The 24,035-nt window shown below is 42.1% G+C and overlaps 3 protein-coding genes across 3 annotated transcripts; 2 read left to right on the plus strand and 1 right to left on the minus strand.

Annotated features, from left to right (window-relative positions):
• The first annotated feature begins 477 nt into the window (after positions 1 to 477).
• crfb16 (cytokine receptor family member B16) lies at positions 478 to 5,245 on the plus strand. The gene is made up of 7 exons (XM_042099532.1): positions 478 to 857; positions 1,841 to 1,964; positions 2,256 to 2,446; positions 2,599 to 2,720; positions 2,973 to 3,120; positions 4,204 to 4,355; positions 4,553 to 5,245. The coding sequence occupies exons 1-7, from the start codon at positions 794 to 796 to the stop codon at positions 4,646 to 4,648; spliced, it is 897 nt and encodes a 298-aa protein (XP_041955466.1). The 5' UTR covers positions 478 to 793; the 3' UTR covers positions 4,649 to 5,245.
• A 395-nt stretch (positions 5,246 to 5,640) lies between these two features.
• On the minus strand, positions 5,641 to 13,251 carry parla (presenilin associated, rhomboid-like a). Its single transcript, XM_042099390.1, has 10 exons — positions 13,098 to 13,251; positions 12,331 to 12,544; positions 11,150 to 11,260; positions 10,716 to 10,845; positions 9,973 to 10,068; positions 8,685 to 8,834; positions 8,192 to 8,262; positions 7,650 to 7,751; positions 7,082 to 7,179; positions 5,641 to 6,450 (listed from the first exon to the last, which is right to left on the minus strand). Exons 1-10 carry the CDS (start codon positions 13,175 to 13,177, stop codon positions 6,294 to 6,296), a joined length of 1,209 nt encoding a protein of 402 aa, XP_041955324.1. The 5' UTR covers positions 13,178 to 13,251; the 3' UTR covers positions 5,641 to 6,293.
• Positions 13,252 to 16,274: 3,023 nt separating this feature from the next.
• On the plus strand, positions 16,275 to 23,716 carry mb21d2 (Mab-21 domain containing 2). Its single transcript, XM_042099238.1, has 2 exons — positions 16,275 to 16,556; positions 21,354 to 23,716. Exons 1-2 carry the CDS (start codon positions 16,301 to 16,303, stop codon positions 22,622 to 22,624), a joined length of 1,527 nt encoding a protein of 508 aa, XP_041955172.1. The 5' UTR covers positions 16,275 to 16,300; the 3' UTR covers positions 22,625 to 23,716.
• The last annotated feature ends 319 nt before the right edge of the window (positions 23,717 to 24,035 follow it).

Here is a 24,035-nt window from a genome sequence, read left to right on the forward strand (position 1 = left end):
TGGCTTCTCTAGGCAGGCAGGTCTGCTATCGGCTTCCATGTTCCATGGCCAGGTTGCCCTCACTGAGTCTGTACATTGCCAAGGACTGTAAATTTATTTGTTTTTAATGTATTAAGATGGGGCTCATTTGGAGCTCATTTGTAAACATGGTTAAGGGCCAAATATTCAAGTTTGTGTTGGGTTTTGGTTCCAATATGTAATATATTTTTCTTTCTTTCAGTGTATATAGTTTTGTTAGGGTGAATTTTCTGTGTTTTTTTTTGTGCTTCCGTCAGATTAGTGGGTGGGATATTAGTCAATTCAATTATGAGTTGGCTGATAGTCGTATATAAAGTATCTGTCACTCTTCCTCCCCTACAGCAGGATCTCCAGTAAAACACACAAACACAAAAGCACTTATAAGCAGAGAGTGAAATGATGTTCCAATAACTGGTTAGACTAGATATTCCCCACCCATTTCGTCTCTCATATGGAACCACAGCTACAATAACCACAGACGCATTAGAGCCAAGACTAAAGAGCTGTTACATTTGGAAAAACACTGGCATCACAACAAGCCTCCACAGAAGCACTTCCAACCACACAGGACTTCTTGTGACAACTACGGGAACAATCAGAGGAAGGAGATACTATGTCACACATCTTTTTCCATTCACGGGAATCAGACGCTTCAAACTCACGCTGCTCATCTGTTGTGGAGAAAGCGATGAGATGTGTTCTGGACAGGCATGAGAAAAGACTCTAAGACTGACGCAGGACACAGACAAGAGGGACAGAAGGCAGCTGGAAGGTGATGCTTCCAGAAAACGATGTCATCAGCAAGTTGCTTTTACTGGTCCTCCACATCACAATAAACAGTGAGTGCTTTGAAATATGACCTGTGCTTATCATTGGATGTCTAGATTTAAAATCACTGTAGGCAGATAGGGTTGTAATTTACAGAGGTGAACTAACTATAGGTCAATCCATCATTGCAGTAAAATCTAAACATATCTCTAGCTAACATTAATTATGCAGTTACATTTCACCATCTACCACCACCATGTCTATATGCTAATGGTTATTTTCTTCGTCATCACATACCTTCAGTCTACTACTCTAGCCTATTCTAAACGTATCACATACTTATACAGGGCAAAGCCTTGTGGAGTGTTTATATAAGACCTGTGCTTCAGGCAAGGACTTGTTGTGACACACAAGGAGCCTAGCACATTCAGGTCATCCAAAACCTCTGTCTCTGAATAACGAATACCACAGTGCCACCATATACCAATACCACCATAACAGCCCTTTAACTAAATAATGAAAAAAAGAAATCTGTATCCAGATATTGAGTACACGCTACCAATTGTGTCATATGGCATACAGTAAAATGATGTTTGTCTGAACAATGAAAAAGAGGTTGTGGTTGTTATACTCACATTTTAATTATGTCAGGTGCAGCATATCACTTTCCATGGCTTTGATTTGGCCAAAAGAATGAGACTGTATAGCAATCAAGCTTACGACAGAAAAATATATGCTCATATCTTTTTTTGCTTTTATTTATTAAATTAATGTGATGCAATACTATACCAGCACTGACTGGTAACACTTTGTATACAAAATATTTGGCAACTTAAATTTCTGCATTGGTGAGTGCAGTGTAACAGAATATTAGTGTAACACCACACATCATATTTCACATATACAGTAGCCTACCCACAGCGCAACCTTGATTTGAATCATAGCTCTAGTTCGAACGGGCGTGAATTTCTCGGTCTGACCTGCTGTTCGTAATATTGCATTGACACTGCTTCATGGACTGTGAAATGTAAAGTATCTATTACTCGTTTCTCAGGTGCGTCACGTCCGTCAGCACCCTGGAATGTCACCATGGAGTCAGTTAATATGAGGCATCTGCTCCGCTGGAGTCCCTCCAGGGCATACTGCTACGATCCACACTACTCCGTCCAGTTTCAGGGGTGGGTGATGTTCAGGGCAGAATGCTCTCACTGACTTGTTTTCAGCCTGCACTCCGGAGTTGCGAAACCACCAGCCAAAAAACACTTTGAAGTGCCGATTAAAGTAAAACTGCTGTTAGGGTGTGCTGGTAAAAAAAAATGGAGGCAGGCAACACCTATGCTTTTACACTTTCAACTAAACAATGAGTCACTTTGCTGTGACACCCAGCTTAAAAAGGGACAATTTGTGACACATCACCAGGGTATTGAAATATAAGCTGTGTTTTCCATTGACTGTCAATTTCTCAACAGTGAGTGGGAGCTGCTTTTTAAGAATGGGGCATGGGAGGAGGCCATGGAATGCCAACATACCCTGCGTCCCGAGTGTGACCTGACCTCTGACCTGGCCTCAGATTCAGACTACAACATCCGTGTGAGGGCAGAGTGCAATGGGCATAATTCAGAGTGGACGGCACTCAATACTACTTTTAACAGGAGAAACAGTAAGGCGCTGCCATCTTTTGCTGTATGGTCTTTTGCTCTTGCTTGGTGTGGGATGACAAATAGTCTAATCAGCTGAAATGAAAATGTGATGACCTTAGTCCTTTGGAAATATGGTAATGTTGCATTTTTTTCATGCTTTTTCCTCTGTCAGCGATTATTGCCATCATCATGGATGTGGAGGTGACAGGAGATGCTGTGCATGTGTATATTAGTCCCAGGTCTCTGACCATGACAGTCACACTGACCATGTGGGAAGAAGAAGAAGACTATGATGTGAGTTCAGTCATTTACCCTTCACGTTTCTTGTCAAGTCACACATGGGCTCACCTATAAATTCTATTTGAGAACACCCGAATAAGGCAGCTGACTGTAACGTTTTGTATCAAACATTTGTAGGGCATACAAGAGTCAGTCTGCACTATGCACATAGAATCACTGACACTCTCGTTTAGGTGAATCTTTAGGTGAAGCTCTAGAATGATGAAGTTTAACTGGCCTGACATTGTTGTTGAACTTGTGTGACAGACAACTAAGAAGGTGGTGGACGTTCAGCACCTCAGCCACACATTCCCCGGTCTGAGGCAGGGGGCCACCTACTGCCTGCAGGCCAAAGCTGAAGTGGAGGGCAGCCACCAGACCACTAGCACTGGCATCCAGTGTGTCTCCATTCCCAGTGAGTGGACTGTCACATTATCACCCTACTGTCCACTCACGTATCACACACATCCCGAAACAAAGCCGTTTCACTCATGTTAAAGATTAGTCTCTATATTCTTACTCAAGATGTTTGGAATCCCATTCATCTTGAATGATGATGTGCGAGGATTTCCAAATGGTGTAAACCCGATTTGAGAACAGCGCAAAGACAATATATCAATTGTTGAGACAGATTTTGAATTTGATGTCTCAAAAGAGTTGAGACAGGAAAATGTGTTGGGTAATATGACTGTTTTGCTTCATCTTTTCAACAGTCTGTAGACTGAGGACACCAGTTGATGGAGTCTTGATGTTGTCCCATTATTGCCTGATGCATTTCATGATGCACCAAATAGGACTACAGGCAGGCCATTTTAGCACCTAGACTCTTCTACTATTGAGCCATGATGTTATCTGGATGACAGCATATGTTCTTCCAAAATCAGTATATCTCAGCATTAAAAGTGTTATTCCAGATGTGCCATAGGTAGGGACAATTATACACCCCCATACCATCGTGGTTGTTGGCTTTTTGTGTACTGATAACAAGTTTGATGGTCCTTCTCTTTGGCCAGCAGGATGCAGAATCTCTGATTTCCAAAAATAATGTAAAATTTTGATTTGTCTGACAAGAGGGTAATTTTCCCCTTTACCTCAGTCCATCATAAAAGAGCTTGGGCCCAGAAAAGACAGCAACAGCTAATTTTATTTACATTTTACATACTGTCCCAACTTTATCCAAAACAAGAAAAGGCTATCAGACTATCTCTCTCCCGTTTCAAAATAATTCAAAAGCCTGTACCAGTATTTGCATGGCTTGGTCATTTTAAACCTTTAAAAACTCCCAACAGGTTTCAGCATCAAGCCTTCATCAGGGAGTCAAGCATCCCAATGTTGTATAACAGTCAGAGTGAATACACAAATATAGTGACAGCACTCCATCTCAAATGCTCACTCAGCCCCTTTCTATAATATACAGTAGGTAATGCCTGGTCAATAGATGCAAGATATTTGGCTTCTGTAATGTCTTAATTACTCTTTTGTTGTGCTTTAAATAAAGGTCCCCAATGGCCATGGCAGATCCCTGTAGTGGTTACCAGTGTTTTAGCGGTAACCATAGCTCTGGCATGTCTACTGGGCTGGGCAACTAAACACAGGAGGTTGGTGGTACAAAACACCTGCTTTCATAAAGAGCCACTGCCATCTGTCCTGGTAAGCATGCACACACAAACACACACAAATCTGAATTCATCAATAGACAACAGGGACGTTACTTTGTTACTAATCTGTTGCACATTCACATTGAAATACTACCCATTGGTTAATTCATGTATGATGATCCTGTGCAAAGTTAGTGTTGGGGGGTGTAGGCATTTCTGACTGACCTGACTTCCTCATTCCTCCTTTAGGTCGACGTCTGGCCTGTCACCATCCCCATGTTAGTGGAACCACACGAGTCACTCGGGGGGACCATTACTATTCCTGCCCTCTCTGCCAAAAGCTGACCAAGAGCAGCTCTGGAGCTAATGACCCTTTTGGGACTGTCCAAGACCTTCCATGACTCTGACCTGCTGGACTTCATAAATAATGTTGGATGTACAGTAATATCCTGTGAAAAAAAGGACGAGAGATGTAAAAACAAACTGTACATTCCTGTGTATGGAATGTCCACACATACCTGGCTGAGAACATGAGCTGACACATGTATGCACGACTCTTCTCTGCACCAAAGCCAGTTTGACTTGTACTTGAGAGGGATGACTGCGATATAATTGCTACTGTGGTTACTGAGACTTTGATCTATGATGCACATGATCCACTAATGGAGATCTACTTGGATAATCTTTTTTTTTTTTTGTATTTCATAGAAAAAAGGTCTGATTTTGCCCTATTATGTGAACAAATAAGCACCTTAGTGAGACACAGACAGAGAGGATTCAGAATGTGTTAATAGCAAAATTCTTCCAGATCTGGTCGGGGAGGCCCTTCTAATAGTTAGTTCTTAAACTGGGGGTCGCCACAAATTGGAAGGGGTCACGAACTGATTTGCAGTCATGATTAAAGACATTTTTCTAAAGGTTTTTAGTGAAAGGCTGACATTGACATACGGGGGGGGGGGGGGGTTTAAGAACCACTGTACTGAGCACATCTGTGCTGAGCTGTGACTCTAAGCATTATAACCAGTACAGAGCCCCCTAAGGGTCATGGTGAGGATTTAATTTTCCAACTTGTGCACTCCCTCACAATAATTTGACACTCCTTTGTAATACTTTTAGACTCCCAGAGGGGTTCCATAGGTCTCAAAGCATGAAGAAGAGGAAGAAGGTTTCAAGTTAATAATTTTAGCAATAAACAATAATTTCTGAATATTAAAGCATATTTTTAAAAAAGAAATGTCAGTATATTGACAATAACTCTGAACTCAAGTTCAGTTGACTAAAAAATCCATGAAAACCGTTCAGGCGTTCACATTCCTGGAATGAAAAGACTCATCTACTTGTATATAGAAAGTATGATGTTTTAATACACTGTACTGCAAAGAGACTTGGGCCAGAACAAGGGTTAAATCACTGATCGCATATTACATCTGATCTTCAATAAATAATTTAAAAATAAAATGTGTCAATTTCTCTCCCCCCAAAACTGTTCTATCTAAACTGTCTTGTGCCAGAGCTCAAGTTACTGATCTGTATGTATACTCACAGACACATTAACCAGTTAAATTCTGGTGGCATTCAACAAACAGTAGTGTCAGTGAATTGGAGACACAATAAGTATCAACGTGTGACATTAAATGTCCAGTTGTGTCCGTGCTACTCACTGGCCACATGAACTTCCTCAGGAAGTGGGTGAGCAGGGTCTACGGTAAGACGCCACCACTATCCAACCACAATCCCCGGGTCAGCCTGCAGACAACTAATCAGGCTTATTTATGGCTTATTTATTCACTCATTCAACTCTCTCTCATGCTCCTAAAACAATCATGGGTTGCTACTGCAACAGCCATAATTCTGTACACACCCGTGACAGTGAGGTCTGTGAATTCCATACTCAATGTCCTGAAGTATTACTGTTTAGAGTACAGGATTTAAAAAAGAGGCATTCTAGAACACTTGAAGTTGTGCAGTGGGTTCTGGAGGTTCTGGGTCACTAGGATTGGCCGCCTCCTTTCCCTCCACCACCTCTCCGTCCATCTCTGGGAGGGCCTCTGCCACCGTCGGACATCCCTCTTCTTAGCTCGTGCCAGAACTTCACCAGGGGCTCCCTGCTCTTCCAGATCAGCTCCTGACCGTATGCTATGTACCACCTACAACATCAGTCACATGCGGGTGGAGCCAATACATGCAATCAGATCACTGACCATATTAATGTGATGTCACAAGATTCATGCGATGATGTATACATGCTGCATAAGGGTGCTTTCTAAACTAAGGTGAGTTCAAATTCGCAAACATAGTAGAACGTTTGCAAACAGTTTGCTGAGTTCGCCACGCACTTTTGGGAACACTCACAAACAGTTTGAAGAGGTACTTGTATCCACGAACATGTTGAGAGTTGGATGGAGAGTTACTGTTGAGATGGAATGTTCACACAAAATCGTTCAAGTGTATCTGTTCAGACAAACATGTTCACCACAAACGTTCACCTCTGTCCAAGGAATTTGAACACACCTCCTGTACTTTAATGCACCTATATCCAAATACCCAGATTATGTTACATTTCATCATGCAGCATGTGACTGACATTATTTGCTTGTATACATATGTGATGTTATCTAGCATCTGCAGAATTTAAACTAGCATACAGATTTCCGAGCTACAGAGATGTTAACTGAATTGACTTGCGCTATAGTACATGAGAATTTGAAGGAAAGGGAAGGATGGCTGCAAAGACCAAAGTTATCTGGGCCCTCTCCCAAGAAAATGAAGCACACTCACACTCCAAACAGTGTTCCTCCCAGATGGGCTGCGTGGTCAAATATCCTCCAGCGCAGGAAAAGGCCAGTTGTGTCTATGGCAACCAGAGCTTTCAAGGCCTGGATAAAAATGCAGAGGGGCAGGCAGGGCATAAAGCAGTGAACTACAGCAGGATGGGGATTTTCTGGTATTCTCAATGTTCTCATATCGTCATTTCCTCTTGACATAAAGTGCAGTCCATGGGTTGCACTCAATGAAAACAAAACCACATGGTTGTACTTGTTCACTGAAAATATCACAGAACTATTCTGATGAGCTAGACAGAATGGCAAAAGCGTTAAAGTTTGAAGTTGGCGACAGCTGAATTGAGTGAGTGCCCCTACAAACTACTAGCTGGCTCATAGAAAACTACTCATCTAAATGGCCGAATATTCAGTATCATGTTTTAATTCACTTCATTTGGCCATGCATTTTTTTTTAAAGAGTTGTCCCAAACCAGAAGTAACCATGATGTTGAGAATATGCATATTTCTTGTCACACATACAGACACAGACAAAGACACACAGACACACACCCTTGAGAACTCACATTGCCTGCAGTCAATGAGAACATGGGCAGCAGGACGATGGCTAACTTAGCCTCCGGCATCTTGGTGCAGACAGCAGCCAGAACCGTCATAACGGCACCAGACTGCAACAAAAAGCAGCACAATTAATTTAGCTGGTCTTTTCATTTTGTTCAATAATCATTTTGAGACTCATACAATATCATTGGGGCTAGTGAAATGGATAATCGCCACTGAACAAAAACAAAAACTTAAGCCAGACAGGCACTGTGTGTTCTTTTTTCAATCACATACAACATCGTTCGGAGTGGGCGCTTGGATACAACTGCTGTGCTCAAGGCTGTTCACACTGCAAGACAGCCAACAAAAAGTTCTGACATGCCAGATATCCAATCGGATAATTTGGACCAGAGCTGCAGCGTTGTTACGTCTTCTAATTTGGGTGTTGTGAGCCTGCTCAAACTACATGACAAATCGGACATGATCTGATTTACGGCTATCAAAATTGTCTGTTTGCCATTAGAAACTAAACACTATAAACTCAAAAATACAAAAAAACACTCACAGCTCCAAGAGAGGGATGCAGTCGCCCCGTTGCAGTCTTGCAGACGTAGCTCACCATAGTGGAAATTACACCTGGAAATGAAAACGGGTGGCCACAAGTTCACAAGAGGATTTCGGTCTCAGCTTACAGCTTTAATTCCACTTCAAATTTGAATTGTTTTTGTTTAATGTTAAAATCTATGCTGTCCTGATAAAAACCATACATCGCATGACTTAAGCCAGTTCACTCAACTTATTGACGCAAATAAATAACTAAGACTTTTGCTCATCAGAAAATGGAGCACATTTCTATTGAATTATTCATACTTTTATCAATATGGACAGCAGTAATTGTGCCAAGCAAACAGACAAGCTGAGAACCTTACACTCAAATCACCAACAGAAAAACTATGGGTGACAAAAGGTGGAAACCACCACTACCCAACAAACACGTTGGCCATTCCTGACAGCTTGTGGCCATGTTGAGGGACATATTTTCCAAGCTACATGTGTACCTGCAGATGTGTAGAAGGCTAGGAACTGCTCTCTGCCAAGCACGGAGACGATGCTGGTTGAGAAGGTCCATAGCACGTACATGTTGACGACCATGTGAACAATGGAATAGTGGCTGAAGGAAGAGAGGACCATGGGAAGGCAACGGGTCTCTGGAAGAAGAAGGAAATAAATAAACATGATGTAAACTAGAAATGCCATGTTCATCATATACTGTACTTTCCATAGCTCCCCTAGTTGAACTGATTAATGGATTACACTAAACTGTAAAGCAACAGAACAGGCTACACTTCACCATGCATGGCCATGAGGACTATCACTGAACCTCCTCTCTGTCCCCCGCACCAGACTCTCTACCCTAGGTATCGATTCGCTCGACGTGCACACATACAAATCTTTTTGCCCCAATTATATCACCTAGCGAGGTGCAAAAGTATCCGTCACTTGTAGAAGCAGATTCGAGCACTTGTATCAATTGACTTGTAGTCGTGCAAGAAAATCAAAGCAATCTGTAGAATTTTATTAATGATAAATTATTTCACAGATGCACAACTTCGGATGCATTAGTTCACATCTGGGTTTACAAATGCACAAATGTTTTGCATGTTCTCAGATTATGAAACACGGATGTGCAAATGTGTTTCGCACCAACTGCGCTGCAACGATTGGAGCAAAAGTGTCAAGTGCATGACTCTTGAAAGTTGTGACTCACAGGATAGGATTTGTGTACCTGTAACAAGGATTTGTGAACCCGTAGCCCCTATTTAGTGATAACAAGATATAAAAAAAATATACCTTCATACTCATCCTGTCAAAAGGCTAATTCCTGAAAAGGAGAAATAGTTTGGTAACTTGTTTGCAAAGCTGCCTGGCTACCTTTCATCATTCTTTCCCCTGAACATCCCCTCATAGGATAGGATTTGTGTACCTGTAACAAGGATTTGTGAACCCGTAGCCCCTATTTTGTGATAACAAGATATAAAAAAAATATACCTTCATACTCATCCTGTCAAAAGGCTAATTCCTGAAAAGGAGAAATAGTTTGGTAACTTGTTTGCAAAGCTGCCTGGCTACCTTTCATCATTCTTTCCCCTGAACACATGAATGTGGGTTTTATCAGTTCTTACTTGATCCACTGGAATACCAGATAAGATTACAAAAATAGCAAACTCCTTGTGGCTGACTTATAGCTGAACCTGTCAGTCAAAGGTCGCTGGAATTAGTCATTTCCTGACCCAGAGAGCAGACACAGCAGAGAACACCACCACAACACATGGAAGGCACACTCACTGGAGGCTGGGTTTGTGGTGAAATACTTCAGCATAGAACGCTGTAATGATGGCATCCTCCAGCAGCACAGCACTGCAGCATTTATGGCAATGATACCTGGAACACAAAGAGAGAAGAGGCATAAATGGAGAGAGAACAAAGAAAGAGATGGGTCAGAGAATATGTGTGTGTGTGGGGGTGTGTGATGAGCAAAGTACAAAGTCTTAAGTCTAACCAAAGCAATTTTGCTTTGGTTAGATATTATTATATATTGCAGTGGTCTCTTAATTGCAGTGGTCTCTTAATTTTTAATATGACTATCAACTCATTCGAATGTCACTCAGCAACCATAGGATGACATCAGAAAAATGTGCATATAATATATATATATATATATATATATATATATGAAGATCGGGAAATGACCACGGGTCAGATTCAAACCACTAGAGCCCAAATGTGGTACGGATGCTGCAGCCACTTGCATCACAGTTCCCCCAACAAAAGCGAATTTAATAAGTAGGCAAAACCGTTTGCTAATTTTAAACCTTGAGAAAGACCTAAGGCACAATGATTAATGAGTCAGCTCAATGCTCCCACATGTCGCATAATAGCTGTACTATAGTTCATGCGCAATAACTCTGCTTGTTGACAGACTTTGCACTTTTTCCTAAATTAGGGCCCTTGGTCTTAATTTACAACAATTTATATCAGACTAACAATACAGTAAAAACAGCTCAAGATGATGGTGACATGACGCTCACCTGTGGCCACCTTCTGGCCTTCACTCAGCGAGCTCCACATGTCGTCCATCACAGACATAAACAAGATCACCTGCCGCTGAAAGTCGCTCAGCTGATTCCACCAGTTGTGCCAGTGGGCTGTGTCATGAGTCTGGTGCGTGCACACACACATACACACACACACACACTCATTATATGCACATAACTGTTTTGTACCTTTATTAAACATGAACTATAACTTTATTGTACCTATATTGTACCTTGATTGTTGTAAGTTGCTTTAAATGTAACATAACTACCATGGTCTAATATAGTCATCATGACACAACTGCTAATATCTCTGCTAACTGCTCCCTGAGTTATGACACATGCTCAGCAGTCCTTGATAAAAGGTGTAACTCTCAGGTGTTGATTTATATCTAGGTTACATAGCTGCATTTTGTATTCTTTTGTACCTGGAACTTGTCCGTTTTCTCAGATTCCCTCTCCTCCAACAGACTGTCCAAGCGTGACTTCACTGATTCATATTGCAAGATGGCGGCCGCGCCAAATGAGCAGCCTGTAAACTAAAGTGGTGTTAGAGCAGCATAGTGTGGTGGCCAAGCGAGTATTCACTCTGAGAGACAACGACCCCTTAAAGCAGTGTTTCTCAAAGTGTGGTCCACAGACCACATCCTTAATGGCCCTGAGCAGACGTGGTAAAATATGATTTTATGTCAGTGTTTCTTGAACTGCCTATGCACAACTCCAAAGCAAGGTTGTGATAGTGTATGTAAATCTTACAGTATTATTTGAATTGTCTGTTTAGTAGTCCTGACAGACTTCAACAAGCCGACAGTTTTGTGACAATGCCTATGTAGCTACACCAGTTTACATGATTAGTGTGACCGATGAAAGAGAATGTGGAATACGATGAGCTTAGTAGCAGGGATTAGAAATGGTTCAAAGACCAAAAAAAACAAACCAAAAATAACAACATTTTTGGATGAACGTAACATTAACCAAAAACGGGAACAAAACCAATTTCACTTGTTCCTGGTGAAATCGCTATTTTCAATTGTAGATAACCAGTTAATAACACTATTTATCATTCCAATTAACCTTTCTTTGAATATTATTCAAAAGTCCATAGGCTTGGAAAGTCACCTGCCCACACAGTGTTCCCCAGACCCCTTATAGGATGAATTTAGTCAGATTTTATGAATCTGTGTCTCTCCTGTATAATAAGCTATGTTTACTATAAGTTGATAAAATGGATTTTCATAACCAACACTATCTAAGCACCTTTTCCAATAAACAAGGTGCAAAGACTTGATGGAAATGGTTCAGTGAGTGCTGGGTAATTGTACTTTTGAATTAGGCCTATTGTTTTTTTTTTTTTTTTTTTTCGGGATATGGGGAGGAGTAAGGTGGTCTGTGAGTTTTTAAGTGGTTAAGAGGTCCTGAATTTGAGAAATACTGCTTTAAATGATTTACAGCTGAGATACATGGACCCCTTAACACATTACAAAAAGTCCAAAAGTGCCCTAAAACAAGAGTAGGCTATGTTACAAACACAGCTGAGTGCACTACTGTGGTGCTCTCAGACACATGTGAATTTTCACACTGCATAGTGTATGGGCAAATGTTAACATACCCCAACGGTGAACATCAAAGGCTTGATCAGCCTGCGTGGGTTCCTGGGAGGCATCCCTGGAGGGTGAGGGGGCCCTGGGGCATCTTTCCGTGGCAATCCAGCCTCTGCCACATCCCCAGGGGGACGACCTGGCTCCTCATGAGACCCCTTTCTGGTCTCAGGTTTCTTTTGCGCTTTACGGAAAGCACATCTCTGCTGTGGATGGAGGATGATTCTTTAAAACAAAAAGTCATAGTTAGATAAATGGAATAATGGGGTTAGTTTCCAGGATTAAAAAAAAAAAATTAAAAAAAAAACTTAACTGTTAACTGCTGAATACATAGCATAATGCACCTTATTACAGGCCTAGTGTAGGTGCTCACATGCCATCACATCGTTTTAGTGCGGCTGAGAACTCATGTACCTTGCGTTCACTGCTGGATAGCACGAAAGCTTTCCATGAGCAACCTACATAATTCACAACATAACATAACATAACTTCGCAGCTGCAGTATGTAACGTATTGAATAAGCTAACACCGTTAAACCTGTCATCTCGAATAGCTTTCCTCAGATAACGTTAGTTAGAGAACAATCAACAACGTGACATGGCAGTATGGGACGAGAAGTTAGATAACTGCCCAATGTCATTTTAGCAAACTAGCTTCTAGCTGGCTAACATAAGCCTTTGCTTGCTGGCTGGCTGGTTGGTTGTTAGGAACATCAGCTAACGTTATGTTAGCTAACGTTAGCTTGTAAAGTTAAAGAGCTGTTGAACTCAAGTCTTACCTTTTACTTGGCGAAAGCACTGACGTGTGAGTAATAAATTGTACTTTGGTCCATTTATTTAAATATCCCCAGCATGCCATATTCTTGTATCTAACAGAAATCTTACATTTGTAATGCACAGTCTTCCTTAGACATGTTTTGTAAGAGAACTGTCACTCCTCCACAACAAGACAACCCCCCAGTGAGCGTGCTCTACATGAAGTCACGTGACACAACAAGGATTCTGATTTGTCAATTCTGAGTGTTAGATTTTCAGCTTGAATAGTGAATAAGGGGTTCAAATGTAGACCTATCACAAAGGCTGTACACCGTTCAATTTGCATATGCAGTTTTCAGCACTTCTTCCTCCTAAATCATGATGAAGCTAGACCAGCTATAGGATATCAGGCCATAGTTTTCTGTCCTGTTTTTTTCTGTCTAGACTACCTCCCTCTCAAAAGACCTCCAATCAGCAGCAGAACTGCTTCCATGGAAGATGGATGGCAAATGCAGTAATGTTTCAGTACCTATTTATTTTTGTATTGGGTCTAGTAACAATGATGATCTGTGTTTGTGCCTGGTTGTAATCATCAAGCCACTCTTTAACCATCAAAGTAAAAAAAAAGAAGGGGGGGGGGGGGGGGCATGTGGGTCTTTTCTCTTGGACATGGCAATAATTTGGACTCTATTGCTTTTCAGTTTATCCCCAATATGGTTTGCTGATAGGCCTGGTCACCTGTTTTTTTTTTTTTTTATGAATATTTTGCAGTTTTGACAATACACTACAGCCTGATAAACTGTGGTTGAGTTGACCCCGGCTTTTCCCATGAAGCAGAATTCACCAAGCCATATTGTTAGATCATCCATAGGGAACGTGATCTGGGTTTAGACTGTCATGAAACAGGACCTTGGATTATGTAGGAATCCTGCTCAGGTAGGAACTGCAATGAATCTACATATGTGTGTTTTCTCCCTCTTTATATAGCCTATATTCTAATGTGAAGAGGCTTTCTAAAATAATGACATGATTAGTTTTAGTCATCAACATCAAGTGTTCTAAACCTAAAAATCTGAATCAAATCAATATTCAGTGCAGTCTCCCTTTGATTAAAAAAAATGCATCAATTTGCCAGTATAAGTGCACTTTTTTAAGGCACTGGTTGGCAGGTTGTTAGAAGCACCCAATAACTCTGGCAGTTTATCCTAAACACTTGAAACAACCTACTTTGAAAACTATATGCATAGCCTTATATTTACACTGTTTTGAAAACTAAGGGAGGTCAAGGTTTGATTTGATTTGGATCGATTTTGCAATTGATTTGAAGTAACTTTAGTGTAATAAACTATGTAATTATATAAAGTCAAAGTCAAAGTCACTTTGTTAACCATTCAGGTGGTCATAGTGCAGAGATACACACATTAAAACATATAGATAAATACACAAATATGCAGATGTCTGATTGCAAACAATGACTCTAGACATCTTAATCATGTGCTGCAGCTTCTCCTGGTCTTGCTTGTGCATATTACCAAAAACACAGACCAAACCAAAGGAGGATGCTTTGAAGGACGGGTTTATAAAACAGTTGCAAGACATAACAATCAGCATTAAAACTATTCAGTTTCCTCAGGAAAAAAAAACATTTGTTGTTGCAGTTTAGAAATCATTCTCACATTCCAGCATTTTTGCTTTCAAAAGTGCTACTTAAGACTTTTGTATAGTGCTGTATATCTATCTATAGATATATCTAAATCCATATCTAAATATCTATCAATCTCTATGGTTGTCTGTCTCTGTATTTACAGAAATGCAGTAGGCTTATATTTTAGTGACATTGTAAATCAACAGACAAACATGCTGTAGTCTAATTACAGTTTTTCTCAGTCACTTTGGTGCTTTTCTCAGATCAGAATGAAAATTCTCATAACTAATAGTTCAACCTCCACAACACATCATTTGTGCACATCATAGTAGCAATTTCTCCTTCCTCTGAACAAATTGCAAATGCTTTTGGACATGTATCAGTTGCTTTCATACAATTCTCTGCTGTTTTATAACATTATCATTTGCTTATGTCATGTCAGTCAAAATGAACTATACTTATGGATGCTTAATAGTCATTTCCAATTAAACTAATAGTCTTCATTTCATTACTTGAGTCATTACATACAAAATTGTTGAACTAGTTATCAAAGTCACAATGCTGTAGAATTGCAAAGAGCATATTGAGTAAAAATGTGAAACGTACGTATTCAGTGTCTTGTACTCACTTACTCCCCTAACTACAGCAATGTGTAACTTTACTGTAGTTTTCAAATGGCTGTACAAGTAGTGTATGCTGTCTTGAGCATGTTCAGGTAGTGTTACCGAGTTCTGACCTTTTTTTTGCATTGGAAAACACTGAGAGAATAAACTGTCATAATGAAAACATGACAAAGCCATATCTTGTTCATAAACGATGGTGTCAAGACTCCTCATTTTGATGACACTGGCAGTTTCATTGACATGAAGACTTGCTTTTGAGGAATGGACTATCCATTTTGAGCAAGTGACGTGCTTTTGCAGTACTAGGTTTTGCAGGTTGCACTAATTGAGAAATGCACTAACTGCTGTGCAAATGTTAATAGTGATGTGAGAAAAGCACCAAAGCGACTGAGAAAAACTGTAATAAGATGAAGTTGGTGAGGTCATTGTCTGAATGGTGTCTTCAGTAACTATGACATCTGGTCTTTTAAAGCAATGCACACATCCAGATCCAGACAGACAAGAAAGTAACCAAATAAGCAAATAACCAAAAATTTAATACATGATAAATAAATAGATTTAGTCTACAACTTGCCAAATATTAAAAATGAAATATGCAATTAGAAGCATACATTTATAAAAGCAATTTATCTCAGACCTTAATTTGTAATCATGAAATTAAGACGTTTCAATAGGATAACATCAACACATTGCATCAGTCGTATAGGCTGTAATGATAAGCACATTTTGGATGTTTATCATATGTAGGCTACCCATTAGGGTGGTGAGACACCACTTAGACACCAAATTGTATCATGGGTGTTACAGACGATGCATTACATAGCTTATGCATTGCATGCCGGGACAACGCAATTTTGAGACCACCTGGTTTATTTAAGGGGGAAAATGAAAAACTTCCGCTAGAGCAGTATAGTCTACTGAGCGGAGGGCGTAAGAGTGCCTGTTGTTTTTTGCGAAGATGGCGGCTCCAGCCCTCAACCGCCGGGCCGGATCCGTCAATAGTATTGGCAGCAGTCCGACGGCAACGCCGAATTCTAGTATTAATAACAACAGAGTCATCACATGCTATCCCGAGCTTGATTTCAGGTCTGGGACTAGGATAGAAGAATTGAACAGATTGATCCAAGAATTCAGTAAACACGACCAGCGCGAATATGACGACCAACGAGCTCTGGAAATTCACACGGCCAAAGATTTCATCTTCTCTATGCTAGGTAAGGAACACAGACTATATACGGGTCCTGATGCCAGTGTTCTCTTAAAACAATAGGACCCATGTTGTCATACAAATTGATGTATACCCATGGAAATACGTCGTGCGTCTTTGCCTCGGGTTTTGTAACAACCTGCTCGATTCTGCTTTGATTTTTGATGTTTGCGTTGCATTGGACTTGCTGCGTGTTGGATGTGCTTGACTTAATCTGTATAGCCGGATTTTCAGACATGGCACACAAAAATCACTGCCACGAGATCAAATTCCTTGCACGTATAGCCGACCCGCCTGTGACCTTCCTTTGAATGTGATTCGTGGGCTTTTCATAGAATTTGTCAGAGCGACATTTCTTGTCCATTTCTCCTCATCCTGTCGACTCACAAAAGTGATAGAAATTGATAAACAGTGGACAGGTTGATTGTAGGCTGGTGTATGTAAAGCCAATATACCGCTAAGGTCAGTACCATGGACAGAGAACAACTGGACAAATGCAGAACCAGGGGCAGGTCAGTCAGTTCAATAGTCTATGTTAAATCAGTAAGCGGTATTATCTACAATAATAGGTGAACTATAGAATAAATTCAGTCTAGAGGCAGTTTCTTGGAAAAACTAAAACAGCTATAATCATTAATTAGGAATAATGGAATAGTGTACAGCGTCAAAGTAAAAAATCTATGTTGTCTTTTATGTAGGCTATGCTGTGTGTATGTGTTACAAAGAGAAGTGCTGGAGTAGCTGACAGCGTTGCTATTTATTAGCAGGAGGGACGTGGAGTATCAAGTTTTAGCTGTGTGCCCCAAATAGTGACTTAAGCGTCTAGGGGAGTTTGGTTTAGCAGGTTGTCAGGTAGATTAAATGTAGCATTAGGGTGCATGTGAGTTGTGCTGATTGCTGAGATTGTACTGAGATTTCATATTACATTTATCTCCAGACCTTAATCCGGAGAGACTGTCTGATTTTTTTTCTGCTCATGGTCATGAATCATTTCCCAATGTGCAAAACTGTACATAGCCAGAATGTCTGTTTGCCAGTAAAAGTCTGTTTGTGGTCTCGGTCTGTTTTTGTTTAGTTGTAGGCACAGTGGGTCTCCTCTGGTCACTGTGCAACAGTATAAATTGGAGTAACAACAATCCTGTGGGTGGGTGTACCCGTGCCAGACAGCAAAGAGCCAGGCATTCAGGCGACTGTGGGAACCCCCTGTTTACTGACCCGTGAGCGATCCGCTGCTTTAGTGGAGCAGATGCTGTTCTCACACTCCCACACTGAACAGCCATCCTGGAGGGAGGGGCCCAGCACAGTCAGCACTCAGCGGCAGCAGCACCACACAGCCCATTGGCTGTCCTGATATGCAAATGACCAGATCGGAAACAAAAGTGCCAGTCAGTGTTTTGAATGATTGGGTCTGTGGGGCTGCAACCGTGTGGATGAGTGAGTGCATGAATGAGAGTGTGTGTGGGAGGGGGGGGTGGGGGGGATTGGGGAGAAAGACTGAGTGGTTTTGTGGTTTTTTATTGCGCACAGCATGGTTTTTACATCGGATTTGTAAAGGTTTACGATTAACTAGTGAAAGTTTGAATGAAGTATAGAAAGAAATAGAATAGATTAGTATTTTATTTCTTTCATTCTCTCCGAGAGAGAGAGCGAGAGAGAAAGGCAAAGACAACTTTTTGCAACAGTAAATACATCCTGTTGGTGATTTCAGCAGGATCCAGTGATCCCGGCATTGATAATGATACCTGGACCAAACAGAGGGCTAAAAAAAGGAAGTGATGGTCAAGAAAGTAAACAATACCTGGACAAGAGAGGAAACAAGGACTAAAGTGAGCGAGATAAGAGGAGATGGCTGGTTCCAATTACCAGTGTTTTATTAGCGTTTTGTTAGAGTTTTATTAGAGTTTAACATCGTACCATTTTACAGTGCTAGACCTGATGTAGCCACAGCTCCAAGCAGTTCACCCTTTGTGTTTATCTCCTGATGCATATGTGCCACGTGTATGTTAACATAGAATAACATATAGGTTATTAGGTTATAGGTTTGAGTAGATTGACCCTGTACATTGGCCACATTACCTCTATGAACTGCAGCCCCATTGTCATTACAGTTTTTCTCAGTCGCTTTGGTGCTATTCTCACATCACTATTAACATTTGCACAGCAGTTAGTGCATTTCTCAAAACAATTAGTGCAAACTGCAAAACCTAGTGGATGACCTGCAAAAGCACGTCACTTGCTCAAAATGGATAGTCCATTCCTCAAAAGCACGTATTCATGTCAATGAAACTGTCAGTGTCATCAAAATGAGAAGTCTTGACACCATCGTTTATGAACAAGATATGGCTAACTATAAGATAGTTAAATAGCTTTGTCATGTTTTCATTATGACAGTTCTCTCAGTGTTTTCCAATGCAAAAAAAGGGCAGAAAAAAAGGTGACACTACCTGAACATGCTCAAGACAGCACTATACACTACTTGTACAGCCATTTGAAAACTACAGTAAAGTTACACATTGCTGTAGTTAGGGGAGTAAGTGAGTACAAGACACTGAATACGTACATTTTTACTGTATGCTCTTTGCAATTCTACAGCATTGTGACAGAATTTGATAACTAGTTCAACAATTTTGTATGTAATGACTCAAGCAATGAAATGAAGACTATTAGTTTTATAGGGAACGACTATTCAGCATCCATAAGTATAGTTCATTTTGACTGACATGACATAAGCAAATGATAATGTTAAAAAACAGCAGAGAATTGTATGAAAGCAACTGATACATGTCCAAAAGCATTTTCAATTTGTTCAGAGGAAGGAGAATTTGCTACTATGATGTGCACAAATGACTAAATGTTGTGGAGGTTGAACTAATAGTTATGAGAATTTTCATTCTGATCTGCAAAAAGCACCAAAGCGACTGAGAAAAACTGTAATCGTACTATTTGACTACTATCATCGGATTGGTGCATCTTGAGTATGAAGTTACCTATTAGAAGTTGGCCTGGAAAAAGAAAGAACCAATGATAGAGAGACAGTATAAGTAAGAGAGATAGATTGCCTCAGTCTCATGGACATTTTAAAACATAACTGGAAACTAAAACGGACATAACTGAAATCAAATAAAACTAAACTGAATGTCGCCATTGATCTTATGGTTCACATCCCACCATTATGGTGAACAATGCAGCCCTACCTGATCTGAGGACTTTTGTACTAAAGCCAAAACCCCAACAAAATGTCACACTTATCACATAGAATATGCAGGGGTGTTTTCCACGAGTAGAGTGCTGCTGTGCAACTGCAGTGTAGCTCTTCTCCTGAGGGGGCAGACTCTGCTGTAATTACCCTCACTGGCTGCCTGGCGCCACCATGGCCCACTCACAGACACAGGAGGACATCCTCACCGTTTGACTTTGCACTTTTAGCAACTCTGTGTTTTGCATGTGATGTTTACACCTTGGGCACATTGTTCAGTGTATCGTAAGGCACACATGCTCAAAGAGGGAACAAGGTGACTGAAATAATGGCAAAGATGAAGTAAGAAAGTTTGGCCCACTCACAGACACAGGAGGACATCCTCACCGTTTGACTTTGCACTTTTAGCAACTCTGTGTTTTGCATGTGATGTTTACACCTTGGGCACATTGTTCAGTGTATCGTAAGGCACACATGCTCAAAGAGGGAACAAGGTGACTGAAATAATGGCAAAGATGAAGTAAGAAAGTTTATCATTCAGGGAGGTTAAAAAAGAAACTGAGAACATCGAGACAGAAAGAGACAAAGAAAAAAGTAATAGTTAAAGATGGATGACAAAGAAGTTTGACTGGATGAAAACCTGAGCAGTGGGAGCCCAAGGAATTTTCTGGTGATCAACGAGAAGTCAGCCAGGACGTCCACAGGCAGAGGCACCTTCAGAAAACTGGCATAAATATTTGAGTGTGCAGGTGGAAGCTGCTAGTAGGGGGGACAGGCTGTTTAAAGTCCATTAGGTATGCATGGACACATTAAGGTACCTACAGCACCTCCTCGCAGCATTCTCTCTCTGCAACAACAGCAAAATAAAGCTGTGTGGATGTGTGTGTGTGTGTGTGAGAGAGAGTTTCTATGAAACTAGCTGATCTCGAAAAGCTTCCTTGTGATATAGTATAAGTATAAGTATATATACTTTTTTGATCCCGTGAGGGAAATTTAGTCTCTGCATTTAACCCAATCGGTGAATTAGTGAAACACAAACAGCACACAGTGAACACACAGTGAGGTGAAGCACACACTAATCCCGGCGCAGTGAGCTGCCTGCTACAACGGCGGCGCTCGGGGAGCAGTGAGGGGTTAAGTGCCTTGCTTAAGGGCACTTCAGCCGCGGCCCACTGGTCGGAGCCCAAACCGGCAACCCTCCTGTTACAAGTCCAGAGTGCTAACCAGTGGGCCACGGCTGCCCACAAGCAATGATATTGAAGTTCTTTAGATTACTCTCTGTCCTTCTGCATTGATTGACTGTTTTTCCCAGCAGTGGTGTCCTCTTTCTGGTCCTCCTATTGATCTGTAGCAAACAGATGGCTGCCAGCGAACTGCAGACTTAGGTTCATGTGATACTGTCGCCTACAGTCTAAGTCTGAAGGGACTTAATGTTGAACTCTTCATGCACCTTTTTCATTAACACCCCCCCCCCCATCTCGCCCTCTCTCTTATGCCTCTATCTGTCTTTACATACTCTCTCAACTCATACTCTTTCATCTCCCACATCTTCTACTTTTCTCCATCTGTCTTACTTTGTCCCTCTCTTTCCTCTCTCGCTCTCCTCAGGCATGGTGCAGAAGCTGGACCAGAAGCTGCCCGTCGCCAACGAGTACCTCCTGCTGTCAGGCGGGGTGCGTGAGGGCGTGGTGGACATGGACCTGGACGAGCTGAGCCCATGCTCGCGCGGCACTGACTATGACATGGACTTCACACTGTTGGTGCCTGCGCTGAAGCTGCACGATCGCAATCAGCCGGTCACGCTGGACATGCGCCACTCGGCGCTTGGCCACTCCTGGCTCAGCCTGCGGCTGTTCGACGAGGGCACCATCGGCCGCTGGAAGGACTGCTGCACGCTGGCCGACCACGTCAACGGCGCCACCAACTACTTCTTCTCGCCCACGCTGGTGGCCGACTGGTTCTATGAGTCGGTGGCAGTGGTACTGGCCGAGGTCCAGCGCAAGCCCCAGCGTGGGATGCCGCGCGTGGAGCGCGCCGAGCGCAACGGCACCGTGGTCTCCATCGTCCTGGGCGTGGGCAGCAGCCGCATGCTGTACGATGTGGTGCCCGTTGTCTCGTTCAAGGGGTGGCCAGCCGTGGCCCAGAGCTGGCTGATGGAGAACCACTTCTGGGACGGCAAGATCACAGAGGAGGAGGTGATCAGCGGCTTCTACCTGGTTCCGGCAAGCTCGCCCTCGGGCCGGCCAGAGAACGAGTGGCGCCTCTCTTTCGCCCGCAGCGAGGTGCAGTTGAAGAAGTGCATCTCCCCCGGCCTCATGCAGGCCTACCAGGCGTGCAAGGCCATCATCGTCCGGCTCCTGGCCAAGCCCAAGGCCGTCAGCCCCTACCAGCTGCGCAGCCTCATGCTGTGGGCCTGCGATCGCCTGCCGACCAGCTACCTGGCCCAGGAGGACTACTCCGCCCACTTCCTGCTGGGACTCATCGAAGACCTGCAGCACTGTCTGGTCAACAAGAACTGCCCTAACTACTTCATCCCGCAGTGCAACATGCTGGAACACCTGACAGACGAGATGGCCATGCACCACGCCCGCAAACTGGCCTTGGCCCGTGCCGACCCGGCCGAACACCTCCGCTTGGCCATCGAACACACCAAGGCCGCCAACCGACTGACCCTGGAGCTCCAGAGGAGGGGCAGCACGTCTGGCCTGCCCTCCCCACAGTCGGAGCTCGGGGCCGGGGACCAGCACCAGTCCGACGACCGACTGGCCAAGAAGCTGCAGCAGCTGGTGACGGAGAACCCCGGCAAGTCCATCTCGGTGTTCATCAACCCCGACGACGTGACCAGGCCACACTTCCGCATAGACGACAAATTCTTTTGAAATTCTCTGCTTCCTAGATGGAGCCACTGTTGAGAAGACACTGGACATTGTCCTTATTGTGGGAACACCACTCTTAGACCCAAGTCTGTCACCATAAAAGGAAGCGTAAGCATGCCGAACAGTCATGACATCCAAAGTACTTGGAGAAAATGAGGAAATTCTGATGGATTAATGAAGTTGATTGTCTTCTGTGAGAAGTTAGTGTATAGTGACTGTTTAGTGATTGATAAAGACTGATGCTGCTTTCAGGTAGACAGAGAATTAATACAGTGTATTTACCTGGTGATAAATGGTCAGCTCTCAAAACCTCACCAAGCTTTATATGCTCACGTACATCGTCTTGACCTGTGTTTGAGGACAATTCTCTCCTTTTAACATAGTTTAACCCATAAGTCTAGATGTACTCTATGTCCAAATAATGTTGCTAACCAAGTACATAGGCTCATGAATCCATGTTGTTACTGTAGGTAAACATTAGCCTCTAAAACAGCCCATTTCTGGTGTGAATGTGAACTTTTCCAAAACATGCTAGAGCTCTGGTGAGCATCTGGTTATTGTCATATCTGAAGTGCAATTACTAAAACCTCCTTTTTGTAAACTGAGTAAAAAGAACCTGATTATTAATTATCATACCCATGTTATCATCATACATGTTATCATGCACAAGCAAACATTTACTGTCAGAATGTGTTGTATTAAGTTATGACTTGGCATTTATAACTATTGCGCAATGAAGCTTTTTTAATGATTGAAATGAATAGTTAATCCGGTCTTTTGTGTCCTTGGATGGATTCTCTGTGCCAGACAAGGATACAGATATTGAATTGCTGCAAACTGATATTGTGGCAAATATTATTGTAATACCTTTCAAATGCCATTGGTGACCTTTGGTCTCAGTTGCACCAACAGACACCCTCAAGGAGCAATTAAATATCAGATTATTTAAGAGGTGATGATGGTTTGGTTTTCAGTCAGAAAGAAAATTTTGATGTCAGCATTCCTGAGCGGTCTTTTGGGGAAGCTTGCCTCATATCATGGGTATAGGTCTAAAATGACACCATTCTCCATAATAAAAACCCTTCTTTAAGACTACTCAGGCCTTGTTGGGTTATATTACATTTTTCCTAATACTTGTACTTGGTATGTATCTGTGTGTGTGTGTGTGTGTGTGTGTGTGTCTGAAAGAGAGAGAGAAAGAGAGAGAAGTTAATACAGAAGGGGGGGCAGGGTATGCACTAGGTACTGTATACTTGCCCATTGTACTATATGTAGCACTAAAGACCACTGTTCGACTTGGTCATATCCCCAGGAGGATCGAATAGCTGAGGTAAAATTTCACTGCAATATTACAGTACTTTTCCACCTTAGGCAGCATATACAGGATTCATGACAGTCTCAGGCAAGATCTTGT

This window comes from Alosa sapidissima, chromosome 1 (assembly GCF_018492685.1).
Source record: "Alosa sapidissima isolate fAloSap1 chromosome 1, fAloSap1.pri, whole genome shotgun sequence".
Lineage (NCBI taxonomy): Eukaryota > Metazoa > Chordata > Actinopteri > Clupeiformes > Clupeidae > Alosa > Alosa sapidissima.